At 33.4% G+C, this 14,267-nt stretch overlaps 1 protein-coding gene across 1 annotated transcript; it reads right to left on the bottom strand.

Annotated features, from left to right (window-relative positions):
• Positions 1–778: 778 nt before the first annotated feature.
• On the bottom strand, positions 779–13,570 carry LOC128988074 (cytochrome P450 6j1-like). Its single transcript, XM_054409273.1, has 5 exons — positions 13,299–13,570; positions 6,390–7,322; positions 3,759–3,980; positions 2,540–2,788; positions 779–1,053 (listed from the first exon to the last, which is right to left on the bottom strand). Exons 2-5 carry the CDS (start codon positions 7,318–7,320, stop codon positions 872–874), a joined length of 1,584 nt encoding a protein of 527 aa, XP_054265248.1. The 5' UTR covers positions 7,321–7,322; positions 13,299–13,570; the 3' UTR covers positions 779–871.
• Positions 13,571–14,267: the final 697 nt, after the last annotated feature.

The raw sequence follows: 14,267 nt of genomic DNA, 5'->3' as shown, positions 1-14,267 counted from the left end.
ACTGAAGTCTGCAACGCAACTGCAACGTCGGGCCCACGGTTGCATGTGACTGGTTTCAAACTTTTTTGAAATCGCATACAACCAGTTGCGTCCTGTGCGCCTCCCCATTACAATACATTGCCGAGGTCTCAAAACAGTTGCACGCGCAACTGGTTTGCAACGAAAGTTGTAAAACAGTCACACCGTGTGCGCTGGGCCTTAGTCAGCGAAGCTGAGGTGATGTCAATGTATGGCCTGGCAAAAACAGCACTACCATATTGATCATGAGGTCTCTCTAGAATCAGTCTCATTCCCTCTATGTTGGGTCTAGGTTTTAAATGCCCCGGTGTGTTTCTTGCTCAAGGAGGAAGTCGCATTCGTACATCTTGCACATATCAGACAGTAATACTTCTTTGTCTCTCGATATTAATCGAGATCGTTACTAATGGCCTTGAAAAAGACCGTTTAGGTAGATTCATTTTTTGAAGTCTTCTGGTTGTAGAAGGATTTGCCGCTGAGATGTCAGCGTTGCCCAGGGTGCGTCCGTGTAATGGTCACAATCTTCAGGGAGGCGCTCCTTCTCTGCACCCCAATGTTTTAAACAAGAATGTACTAATGAAAAACAGTAAACTGCAATCATTTTACATTATCTTTAAATAAAATTCCATCATTTGAATTTAACTAAGGTGTTGCACTTTTAATGCCACCAGTACTGGCCATTGTATTGCTGGACAGCTTGGAAAACAAGGTAACAAATTTTAACTTACAAACTCATGTGCAAGCTTTAATTAAAATGTACAATAACTTAGGTGATAAACGTACCAATGTCCTATTTTATAGTATTAGCTTAATAATTTCTATAGGAAGTTTGTTTATCCTTAAGTGCAAATTTTCACATAAAATATACATCTTGCCGCTTGGACACCCTGAGTAGGATGGATTCTAGAGGAGCAGGAAGAAATGAGCGAGGGTCCAGTGTTATCTTCTCTGGAGTTTCTGGAACCACCGAAACTTCATATTTGGAGAGAATCGTAGTCAAAGCACATTTTACTTGCATCTTTCCAAAGCGCATACCTAAAACAAACATCTCCAATAATTATACACCATTAAGAGTAGGGAGTGAAAATATTCAATATAACAGAACACAGAAAAATAATAACTTATGTTTAAAATAATTTAGTGTTATGCTAACCTCACAGGAAGTCAATCTTCTCATATTAAAAAAAAAAAATTGTTTTTCTTTTCCGAGTAAGTTTCGCTCTTCTACCCGACTGATTTTCATGATTGATGTCTCAAATTTAAGGTTTGTACGCACAGATTTCACATCAAGCATCGGCATATATTTATTTACTGTCCCACTCGACTTATACGTAAACGAAATTTGCTCCCTGTGTATTTCTTATGGGGGTTATATTTGGCTTTTTTTTCTGAGTTCCTTCAACCGATTTTAATGATTGAGGTCTCAAATTGAAGGTATGCACGCACAGATTTCACATCAAGCAATGGCATATATTTATCTACTGTATAACTTGACCAAAAAACATAATTCTGCTTTTTTTAAATTTATACTTCAGTTAAATATGTATTTCACCAGTTATCTATATAAATAAAATTACAGTTATGTCTGTACATTGCTTAGAATCATGCAGATTTGGTTATTTTTACGTTTCATAGCCTAAGAAAGGCGAAACGAGTCTTATCTCAATTTCTGTCTGTCTGTCTGTTTGTCTGTCCATTCTGTCATTCTGTCTGTGATGCCAAAATGTCATTTTACACGGCCTACTCCTAGAAAACTAGAGTACCGATCATTTTTCTGCATTTACTGGATTGGTGATGTCTTTGGCTATAAAAACATGGTCTCGCCTCTTTGAAAACTAAATAACAAACCATCAAAACCCCAATTTTGTTCGATTTTTGTCAAATTTTCAGAATTATGTAGCCCGATTGGTAAACTGACGGTATTATAACAATATGTCCGTGTGAATTACCTTTTGGATTAAAAAAAATTTGTTTTAGAGGTTGAAAAAATCATATTTTATTTGAACAGATGGCGTTTTTGGTCTCTGGGAATCTGAATTAAAAAAAGTAAATTGGTCCTGGTCCAGGTCTTACCATGAGACCTGGGGTAATAGAGCTTATTCTCTATATGGAAAATTCACACAAAAAATGGGTTCTCACCAGTTGGTAGTCGTGCACAAGTCACTATACTTCACCCTCGTCTTTCTGGATTTGACTTAACTCTTAAAATTCCCCTCTTACTTCCCCCTCACAAGTCAGTCGGGGTGTCATTATATTATATAAATGTCATTATATTTATGTAGTTTGACAAAATAATAACAATTAAAATTAAAAAGTATATAACAAATCACATCCGCAGTTTCAATAGCTTTAAAATGAGATATTTTGCAACTTTTTATCTTAATAAACAACGCCGGGGCATCAACTATTAACATTGCCATTATGGGCAGAAAATCCAAGACAGCCAGCGGTCCTACCGACTCTTAAGTACAATTTCGCAAATTGTTTGGATTTAACAAACTACCTACTATCCAAGACTCACCAATGCATGCCATTGGTCCATCACCAAAATGAAGATTCACCACTTTGTGCTCCTTGGTGTTAGAGGGGTTGAAGCGTTCTGGGTCAAATCTTAGAGGGTCTGGGTAAATCTCAGGATCTCTATTGATGGCAAAGCTGGGAATGATCACCCTCACACCACTTTCAACCATCAAGTCTCTATCCGGCATCTTGTAAGGTTTTGTACATTTTCTTGTCAGAATTGGAAGAGAAGGATAGAGACGCAAGGTTTCTGAAAAACAAGATTTCCTCACACTTAGTGATTAAAATTACAATTAAAATTAAAGTCACAAACACTGATAAATAGTTGTTGCATACTTGTTTTTATACTTTAATACTTTTTTCTGAAATGGCAAACATTCGAAAGTAGGGGTTTTAAGCCACTTAAGTATGAACGGAGAGGAGTGGCATATGGTTACAGAAAAGGTATTATCAAAACATATACACAGGGTTGAAGGGACTATGATCTAACTGTATTTACAAATTTGTTTCATGTACAACTTAAGCAATTAGATTGTATAATCTATTGATAACTTCTTGATCAGCACTATGTGTTATTAAATTTTACAGAAAGTAAATAAAAGAAACGTTCTATAACACTTAAAACATATATTTACGCTTATACTATTACTCTCTATGTATATTTAAAAAAAATTATACTAAAAAATTAAAATAAAAATTAAATTAAAAAATAAATATCTATGTAAATATACATAAAAGATAGTAAGTGGTGGTCGATGTCGATTGGACACTGCAATCATCATCAGACCCAATAGGCGAATTATAATAGCGAATTAACATTCGCAAATATATGTTTTTAAGTTTTATAAGACGTTTCTTTTATTTGCTTTCCGTAAATTTATTGATGTCACAATAAATGCCTTGACTAAGAAGACATTCATAGCATTCACAACATTTTCAACTAGTAGAAAAATGTGGAATTTAAAGGCTTAAAACATATTTTTATACGTAATTGACCTCTAAAATATGTGGAATTTAAAGCCAAAAAACATATTTTTATACGTATTTGAACTCTAAAATATGCTCATGCTAATAGTATTTATGTTAGCTAATAAAATATAAAATATTTCGGGGAGGGATATATCCCTCCCATCCCCCCCCCCTGGGACCACACTGACTTTCTGGTCTAAATAGAGTGAGGAAACCAGCAGATTTCTGTAGTGTGACAAAAAATGTCTTACCATAAATCACTTGTTCCAAATAAGCCATATCTTTGAGAGATTGATATGTAATTTGTCCTCCGTGTCTCTTTAAAACTTGATCCACTTCCTGGACGGCCTTTGCAAGAATGTCAGGTTGTCGAGCCATCTCATACAAGGCCATTGTTGTTGTTGTTGATGATGTTTCAAACCCAGCAGCAAACATTACAAATACTTGAGCTGCCATTTCCTCAAATGTAAGTCCTGCAATGCATCAAACCTTTTGTACTTAACAAGTTTCAAGTTTTAACTACACAATTAAATAAGGTACGGTTTGAAACAAACTTAAATGCAGTTCCCTTTTAAAATAATGAACTCCGCTCCATTCATTTTATTATTTTATGAATACATAAAACAATGGTGATTCCTTTTTTAGCGAATTTCCCATATAGGGAATAAGCTATTACCGTAGTACTCATGGTAAGACCTGGACCAGGGACCGATTTTTTTTTTCGTTTTGAGGTCCCTAGAGGCCAAAAACACCATCCGTTCAAATTCATATATATATATATATGTGTCCGTTAGCGCGATAACTCGAGCAAAAATGATCCGATTTTGATGAAATTTGGTACAAACGTGTAAACCTACGTTTATTCGAACGAGTTCGCGAACCAGCATGATCGGACCATGGGAACAGGGGTTTATGGGGGCTTTTATGGGGTAAAAATGGGTTTTTCCTATTTTTGACCCAAAAAACATAAAACTTTGAAATTTCTTTCAAAACTATTTTGTAGAGCTTAAAAAAACAAATAATTTAGTATATTGAAGCGCTATAATGCGCCTAATGGTTACGGAGAAAATTCCAAACAATTGTTAATTTAAAATTCCCATGTTATTCTTATGGAGAATAAGTAAACCGTTGTGGTGTGCTTGTTTATTAACATATTTTGCCCAAATTTGGAAAATGCTTTTATTTCTTACTAACTATTAACATTTTACATAAAAAAAAAACACTTTTACCCTCCCTGTTGCAGCAAACCTAAGTATGTGTTAAACTGATTCTATTTAAATAGGGAATAAATGTGATATTTTTAAGGAGACATTTTAGTCTAAATCCAATCAGGCAAATGGAAATTCGCTTAGTCTGCAGGTTTGCTGCGGCGGGGGTATTACGTTGTTTAGCATTGTTTAAATGGAGAAAAGTGGTCATACATTATGAAAACAACACGTTTCTCTGTTATTATTTATCCAATCTTAACAAATGAGGTATCATTGAAAACTACATAAAATTTACAAACTTTTTTGTCTCTTGCAATTTTTTTGTTAAGTTAACGGTTTTCGTGAAATTTGGCATCAAATATTATAAATGGCCGCCATTTTGAAACGGTTAAGGATTTTTTAGTATAATTTCTAACGATAATAGGTCTTTATAAGATTAACATTTTTGCAAAATATCAAAGCTGTATCTCAAACCGTTTAGAAGTTATTAGTTTTTTAGTAAAAAACACATAAATACCGACAGTCGGTAAACTAGACACCACAGACCCATGTTCCTATGGTGAAATGTGTTTGACTTGACCTAAGGAATAACGCTATATACAAGTGTCCAGAGAGTTACGGGACACCCTGTATAATCAATACTAAATAGTATTCATAGGAATATCCTTTTCTTTTGTACTGTATTTAGTACATAATTTGCTTCTATACTTTAAATGATTTGGTACAAGCATAATATGTTAATAAGTTAATTTATTTAAATTTTAATAAAACTTTCATCATGGCTACTTGACAGCCCATAAGACCATAGACAAAAAAAATATTAAATATAGACTGTCAGCTGTGATTTGGTTACTATGGTTACCATAGGTTCTGGCGCACACCGCTCTGGGAGCGCCGTGTAGTTACGTAGCGCGTAGGCCGTAAAAAAAAAAAATACTAGGCCAAATATTCATAATCATAATACCAGGGGGAGGGGAAACTTGGATATAGTACCACATAGGCTTACCAAAACTAAAACTTCTTTTAAACTAAATTTACTTTTTCAATAAGCTGCCTGAGTATGCAAGAGAGGTTGGTTTAAACAGGTTTTTAATCTGTATTGTACACCTGGCTGGGTAGAAAATCCCTTTTATAAACTTGAGGATTTCTGTACAAACAGACCAATGGAAATAAAATATTCTTATTCTTATTCTTACATGGCGCTTCCAGCGGTGTGCGCCAGAACCTATCGTAACCACAGCACAGCTGACGGTCTATATTTTATTCTTTTTGTCTATGACAAGACTAATGTTAAAAATAATAAAATTTAATTTTAAGTTTTTAATGAAAAACAAATTTTCCCATAACATGGGTATTGTTTTTAGTCTGAAACTAAGATATTTCTAACATTTTGGAGGAAATTGTAGGAGCCGTTTTTTAAATCATTGTGCGCAAACGTTAACATGGGAAACTCCAGAGCCACTGGGGCGGCGCCCAAAAGGATTTTTGAGATAAGAATGTGTCTATCGGGAATGTGAGCTCATCACACCAAATTTCAACCCAATCCGACCAGTATTTTTCAAGTTTACTTGTCACAAACATCCATCCATCCAAACTTTCTCACTTATAATATTATTAGGATTGATCTATAATTACATAATAAACTATATCATTAAGCATGTTTCAAATACAAACCATCATTGGATCCATCAGAATGTCTGCTTTCAGCCTTTTCTTTGTCATCCTCTTCATCGTCATACAAGTTCTTATTTTGTTTAATTTTTATTAACAAATCAATAAAATCTTCTCGGTAAATGTTATTATTTACTCTATAGTCATAAGTTTCTTTGGCAACCTGCATACAAAACTCCTTAACTTTTTTGTGGTTTATTTCAAGTCCTAACAAATCATAAACGTAAGGTTGATTTATGGACAACATTAGTTTTATCTGATTCCATAATTCAATAGGGAACATTAGCTTACTTATTTTTCTGACTTCACTGTCCTTTTCCATTACGGCATTTGTTTGAAGTCCAAACAGACACGAGCTGATGGAATCACTTGTAAATCGAGACAACAAGTCCTTAAATTCAACAGTTTCATTACTTTTAGCAACATTTTCTAAATATTTATCCAGCTCCAACGAACACATAAACATAAGGTGATACATCTTCTTCATTCTCCCGGAGGTAAATGTAGGCGTAAGTTTCGTTCTCATTCTTTTCCATTCTTTATCCTTCAAGTTGAACAAGTGCAGAGCAGCAAGAAAATCCTTTTTTACATCTTGATGAATATGACCTCTGTCAGCAAAGTTGTAGAAGTCAGTTACCATAACAGCTTTGATAATGGACTGATCTCTTAGTACCAACGTTGGTTTTCCAAGTTCAAATATACCAAAGTATTTTTCATTAGGCATTTGATCGTATAGAACTTTGAAACAGGTTCCAATGTCAGCCTTATTTATCACTTGATCCTTGATGTTACCAAAAGGAAAAGATGGCTTTATGTAAGGTACGTTACGCTTCTTCCAGTAGGAATACTCTGATGTCAAGTAAAAGTAAAATAACACTGGTAATAAGGTGATGATTGCAGCCAAAAATATCTCCAGAACATAGTCCACAGCCATGGCTACAAAACAAAAGTTAACATTTAATATTATGATGGGTTAGCCTCTGGATCGAAAATTGCAATATAAAATGGTTATGTTACCTTTCGCGTTGAACGATCCTTGTGTAGTAAGTGATAACTACAGCTGTTTCATGCCGCTGGGGCACATCTTCAGGTTGTAGAGCGTCAAGATAAAATAGCTGTCATCCGTGGATGATTTTGTCGAAATAAATATTACACAGAAAACATAAATAAGATAACATTTAAATACACGAGTTTAACAAACTTGGCCAAGTGACAAACTGACAAACACGCGAGACAGGCGCCAGTGAATGTGAATGCGTAGTTATAATGGCATAAAGCTTTGTATAAATAAAAATAAATAACTTGAAGTTCATACAAAAACTTAAACGTGTTAAAAAACAAATTAAAATTACAGTTTATTACCGGTAGCTTACATACTTTTTTTAACAGTGGATTGGCATGTTTTCATCATGCACATTTTAAGCAGAGAACTTAATGAAATATATATAAAAAAAATGATTGGTTATTGACAGGCCCCAAGGAGCTTCATCCTTTGTCGGATGATTGAGCCCGCATTCAACTGATTAGTTCTTCCTCAGGAAGATGACCCCTCTTACCTGATTGCCAAGAGTTGTCTTACCACTATTATAAATGACACAGGTTTTTGGAAAATCCCCTGAATAATTTTTTGTATTACCTAACATTAACTCCTGGTACCATCTCGGTCTGCCCAGTTTATGGCTAATCAGTACCAGTAAGAGATAAATGAACGAATGATGATGATGATGAGTGATGAATGAATGAATGATTGGAAGGTTCAGTATTTGATCAACATCCGGTAATTTCCAACTAAGATGCTACTATTTCACCAATGTGTGTGATGTGTAGTATTGTAGTCAAAGTCAAGTCAAAAATGCTTTATTCATTGTCTTGTACATAACGGTAGTTGTTAGCACATTTTTTGAATGCGCCATTTCTTAAAACTAATCCTTATAACTACCCAATACAATTTGTCAATTTCTGTTAATAGTCGTACAATAATGAAAAACACCATAATTTCTGTTGGCAAATGTTCAATGTAAGGCCATTAGTTATTTTAAAACTCATCTAGTGAGTAATGCTCTCTCGACTTGGTGTTCTTTTAATTTTCTTATAAATTTTGAAAACTCATGATTTGTGTCTATTATGGGAGAAATTAGGTTTAAAAATTTAGATCCGATATAATTTTGCGGGGGTATCAAGTTTTGTTGTTATTCTTGTTATACTGTTTTTCAACAAAGTCAGGTCAACAAGATTGCCCACGAGGACAGAAAAGGAGGACACAGTTCCCCACAATTTCATGAAAGCGTTTTAAAGATCAGGAGACACTTTCAATGGCACATTTTTAAAAGGTGACTAATAATAGCATCAGTTGATTAGTATACCTATCGAGAGATGGCTGCGTCAAAGATAGATACTCAATCCTTGTTAGCCTTGCATAGTCCAAAAACAGTGATTGAAAATACCTACCAGAGCATTAGACTACAACAAACTTAATGGCAAAAACAACATCCCCAAACATTTTGTGATCCCCTTTAAATTTTCTGGCTTGTAAAGTCCACTCAGGGTGGGCTTGCCAACTTGGGAGATAAGGATCAGGCAATATTAGCCGCCACAGTAGACTAAGCGAATTTCCATTATTTTGCCTGATGAGTCATTCATACATTTCCTGTATAATAAAACACATTTCCTGGGTACAATCTGGGAATTTTCACATTTAAAAAAATTAATAAATAAGAGACAAATTTAAAAACGTTCCTATGCTCTGATATTTATGATTCAAACTCATTAATTCATTGTTGGTTGAATTAGTTTGTTGGTGTTTGTATAGTGTGGTGTTTAGCTCTTTAGCCCATTGGGGACACCGAATTGTTAAAGTAAAACGACCCAGGGTCCAAGTCTAGGTTTTCCCATGAGACCTACGAAATTAACCAACAATTCCAAAACTTGGGGGAGGTTTTGTAATAGCTTCTTTCCTATTGGGGAAATTTGCTAAAATAATAATAATTACCACACAACTATACAGAATTTTGCCTTTTGTATCAAGAACAAGAAAAATATGGAGACAGTCACTACATTATAGCCTTACAAACTTCTTGATTGACTTTGTTACTTGGAAAGTTCAATTAACACTAATGGTTGTGATTCAAATAGTGCTTCATATAAATACTGTATTTGAAATTATTTATATAGACTAGTTAACCGCCCGTTCTCCGCCACGGGAATATTGACAGCAATAAAAGATATAATAATAATAATTAACAAAATTATTTATTTTAGAAGAGGCTTAACTTTTTACTGCTATTAACCTATAAAGTCTCTATAGTGTATATCAATAAAATAATATACGATCAACCTTTTATTTCTAGCTACAATCTTTTAGGTCTCTGTAACAAATAAAAAGCATAAAAAGTCACTAATATCAAATTAAACTTGATAATTGCTACTAACTCACCTAATATTTAATACTGTTTATATTTGTATTTTATTTAGGGGCTGCTTAATTTTTTTTTACATGAAGTAGAACGGATAGTTGGCCTGTATAAACTATTTATGTTAATCAAACCGATATATTAGTTTAACCAAATGAATGTTTTAAATTAATTTGAGTTACATTTAAAAAATAAATAATGTAGCCTATGAACTGCACAATGCTGATAACCTAATAAGCTACTTATGCTATGGAGATAATTTGTTCATATATATTCCTACATTCATTGTTTTCTTGTTCATTACATTCGTTGTGTGGAATAAAGATAGTCACTTAAATCACACCTCAGCAGTTGGTCGCATTTCACGGATCTTTGACCCATTCTGTGAGTTAACAGCTGTGTTTACATCGTATAGCCGATAATATAAAGTTGGGCATACTTTGGTTCAATGTTAGAGGGTATTAACGGGAACGGTCCAATCCAATGGTAAAAGGAGTCCCAGATCTAAAATTATATAGACTACCGTACCAGAATTATGATTCATCTAAGTGAGAATTATAAACTCACCATTGCAAATGCAGAGTTGTATGATCTTATATTATTCAAATAGTTTTTTTGGACTTTTTTTGTTTCTTTTGAAACTTAATACTTTATATAGGCCTATAGTTTATGTAGCCCCGTTGATAAGATTTTCTATGAACTCAGAATGTTGATAAGGAGCTAATTTAACATTCCCCTTGTGACAACATAAGGAGAATATACTTGTGTCCCTGTTAGTCTGTTCTGACTCTAAATTCATAGATTTGCAGAAGGTGAAAAATCCAATTTAACAACCCCAATTCAAAAAAGTCGGGGTTTTTTCAGAAACTTCCAGAGCACATTTAATACCATAACTGCTATTTAATTTTTAGTTCCATGGTTCTCCGCGTTTTTTTCGTTCTGGTTGTCACTTTACGCACAGTTAACCCTAGATCTGGCGGTCATTTTATTCACCAGTGGCGGGTATATTTTGGCGCTTTTGTAGTGGTATCATATATTTTGCCACAGAACATTTATTTGTGAATATAAGTACACACATATATATATTTTCTATTTCAGTGATGAATTTAGAATATAATAAAATAAAAATATTCTTTTCCTAGCAATGCGTTTAGGCGTCGTAGCAAAAGGTTTGCAAATTTTTGGATTATGCAAATTAGAAATTTCAAAAGCAACCCACAAGAAAACCACAAAAAATACTCATAAAAATAAAATTATAAAAAATAAATTCTTCATACATATTTTCTTTTTTGAAAAACTACCAAATTACTTTTTGTCACATAGGAAATAATAGAATGCATCAACAAAAAATGAAATGATACTGTACAATAGGTAATAAAAAGATCTTTCTGAAAATATATAGTTATATTTAGTTGAATTCTAAAATGTCGGAGAAATTAACGTCGGAATGTAAAATTTTGAAGATTTTTTTACAAAAACATAATATTTATGACATTTTAAAAAACAAATAAAATTTTTACAATCAACCTTATAGATTCACAGGGAATTGTAGGGAATTTATTGTAGTTTCAGAATATGTACTAATATTGTATACAATTTAATTGACAATCACCAAAAACAGCTGTTTTTGTAGTCAGGTGACCAAAACTTTCCACCGCCATATTTTGAACTCTCTAGTTTTTCAAACTACCGTTTCTCGCTACATAATACTCACTCAATAATGTTTTAAGCAAGAAAATGAATCCTCAGAATCTCATCTTTCTAATGGTATAAGATTTATTGCGTTTTAAAACTGTTTTCATATTTTAATAATAGAAAAACCCGACCCATGTCATCTTGGTCTATAATCGACCAGCGCCACTGAGAACTCACGTTTTAGTGGTCGAAAATCGACCAGCGCCAGATAGAGACCAATGACTTACCTTTTCTTTTTCTTTTTGTACTTTTCACACCCTGGGGATTATGATAAAGTTGTATAACGCTGTAATGACCCGAGTCAACTTTGCCTTTAAACATCAAGTCACACACTTTTACGCCAGAACCGAAATCATAAGTCACAGTTTCTCAAACCAACTACACTTTCCCTTGTTCGAAATCGTGTCTGATTTTAACAGGAACTCCTAGATTAATAATTACATACTGAAAGTGAGGTTATAAAAATAATAACAAATGTCTGACAAATATTAAACAGCTGACAAATAATTTATAAACTGTGTATATATTCTTCAATAGAATTGTATTGACTCGACCTTTGAAGGGCTGTAGGTCGTAGCCCTTAGAAAATACGCAAATTATAAGGAAGTTCGGCAAATCTACGCATTATCCTCTTTAATTTGAGACATAAATCTTGTAGATCGGTCCAGAAATGACTGAGAAAACAGTGTTACAACTGTGTATTAAATATATAGATAGATAATTTATAAACTGTGTATATATTCTTCAATAGAATTGTATTGACTCGACCTTTGAAGGGCTGTAGGTCGTAGCCCTTAGAAAATACGCAAATTATAAGGAAGTTCGGCAAATCTACGCATTATCCTCTTTAATTTGAGACATAAATCTTGTATATCGGTCCAGAAATGACTGAGAAAACAGTGTTACAACTGTGTATTAAATATATAGATAAGAAGATTTTAACTAGTTTGGTACTTTACTGTTTTATCTGTAAATTCTTGGATATACAGTAGGTATTATAAAAGTAATAGTTATTTGTGCAACTAGTGAGAAAAGTGAGCAATTGACTCACTCGAGAGAAATCCTTACTCACGAGCCGTAGGCGAGTGAGGAATTGTTTCTCGAGTGAGGCAATTGTACTTTGCACTCGAGTTGCACATTATATTTTTCCTACAGTTACCATAAAACAAATAAATTGGTGAAGAAACGTAACATATTTTTACACAGAAGTGAACTTTTGATATAACATTTAATGTGAAGTGACAAATACAACAGTACAACAGCTGACCAGCTGATTTACAGCCAGTGCTGCCAACGTATTTCGCGCGCATACGACGTTGTCTGCATGTTACGCGCTCACTATTTCGTGCCTTCACGTTGCAAATCTGGAGTGAGACAAAGTAATTAGAGTGAGACAATGTTAACATTGTCTCACTGATGAGCGAATTGGCCACTTTGCTTTCTCAAATCAGTGAGAGAACATGTACATTGTTAGGTAACTGTAGGAAAAAAAATCATTGTGATACTAAAACAGTGTTTGAATATTTTTTTACAAAACAAGAAAAGCTAAAGGTAAAAGCTTGAAGTTTAAGTTTCAATTTTGTATTTATAACTGGTAGCAAAAGGGAAGCTCACTTTGTTCATTTATTTTAGAAGAGGCTTAATTTTTTACTGCTATTAACCTATAAAGTCTCCATAGTGTCTATCAATAAAATAATATAATCAACCACTTTATTTCTAGCTATTGCTTTTAGGTCTCTAAAACAACTAAAAAGCATAAAAAGTCACTAATATCAAATTAAACTATTGATAATTGCTACTAACTCACCTAAAATAAAGCAGTTCTGTCCTATAACGACTGAGATAAGTTGTTGTAGTTGTGAGTACAGATGTTTATTTATCACTAAGGTTGGCTTATCACTTGAACCAAATCAACCTTTATCTCTTCCTTCTTTACAAAATAGCTTTTGATAATTTGAAATGATTAGTGCATAGCAGAAGTATAAATCTAGAAATAATTATAAACTTCTTAAATTTATAACTGGCGATACATTAGTCATATCCACTTCCTTTTTTTATGATCATGTCTTTATAAATTGGCCGAAAGACAATCGTGTATGTAATAGCTTTTCAACGGCATGCAGAGAACTATATTATTGTCTCAATTGTCACTAATTTAGAGAGACCTACTTTCTCTTTGTTTCAGAGCAGATATGACTCACGCAAAACTAAGGTCAAATAAATAACCTTAAGCAAAATGGAATTCACAACAAAGCCTTGTAAATAAGTTCTATATATCTAAAAATCTACTTTTTGAAGCAAATATTTTTCTCATGCTAGAGACGGTACACAAGGAGTCAGAAGGATGTAAATGAGACCAGTATTCAACAAATGGATATACTGTTAATTTAATTTACAACTCATTTATATTTAAGAATTCATTCAGACTCTTTGAGGCGCTTTTGTAGAATGAAGAAAAAATTTTATATCTGCTTCTAAGAGTAGATTTTTTTGTAAAATACTTATGTACAGTATAAAGTTTTGTTACATTATCTGTACGGTTAAATTGATAAGATGCTGTTTCCGAACGTTTTGGGGAAAAGGAATGACAGTAGAAATGATGAAGAAATGACGAGCCTTATATTTTGTGTGACTGTTAACTGTCATTCCTATGTATGTGTGTATGTTTCAAGATAAATGAACAGCATACAGCAATCAAACATCAAATTCTACGTTTAGCTTCAAAAGTCATCTTGATATTCAAGTTTAGGAAAGAAGAAAATGGCGTAGTAAGAGT

The sequence above is a fragment of the Macrosteles quadrilineatus genome, unplaced genomic scaffold (genome assembly GCF_028750875.1).
Source record: "Macrosteles quadrilineatus isolate MER2022 unplaced genomic scaffold, UCM_ALF_1.0 Scaffold_1__1_contigs__length_201487025, whole genome shotgun sequence".
In the NCBI taxonomy this organism is placed as follows: Eukaryota; Metazoa; Arthropoda; class Insecta; order Hemiptera; family Cicadellidae; genus Macrosteles; species Macrosteles quadrilineatus.
This window is presented reverse-complemented; position numbering and strand designations above follow the sequence as displayed.

Coding starts and splice junctions, on each gene's coding strand:
- LOC128988074 (XM_054409273.1), bottom strand. CDS start 7,320: ATGGCTGTGGACTATGTTCTGGAGATATTTTTGGCTGCAATCATCACC. Junction 2,789..3,758: donor TTTGGAACAAGTGATTTATG/GTAAGACATTTT, acceptor CTTGTTTTTCAG/AAACCTTGCGTCTCTATCCT. Junction 1,054..2,539: donor TGGACCAATGGCATGCATTG/GTGAGTCTTGGA, acceptor TGTTTGTTTTAG/GTATGCGCTTTGGAAAGATG.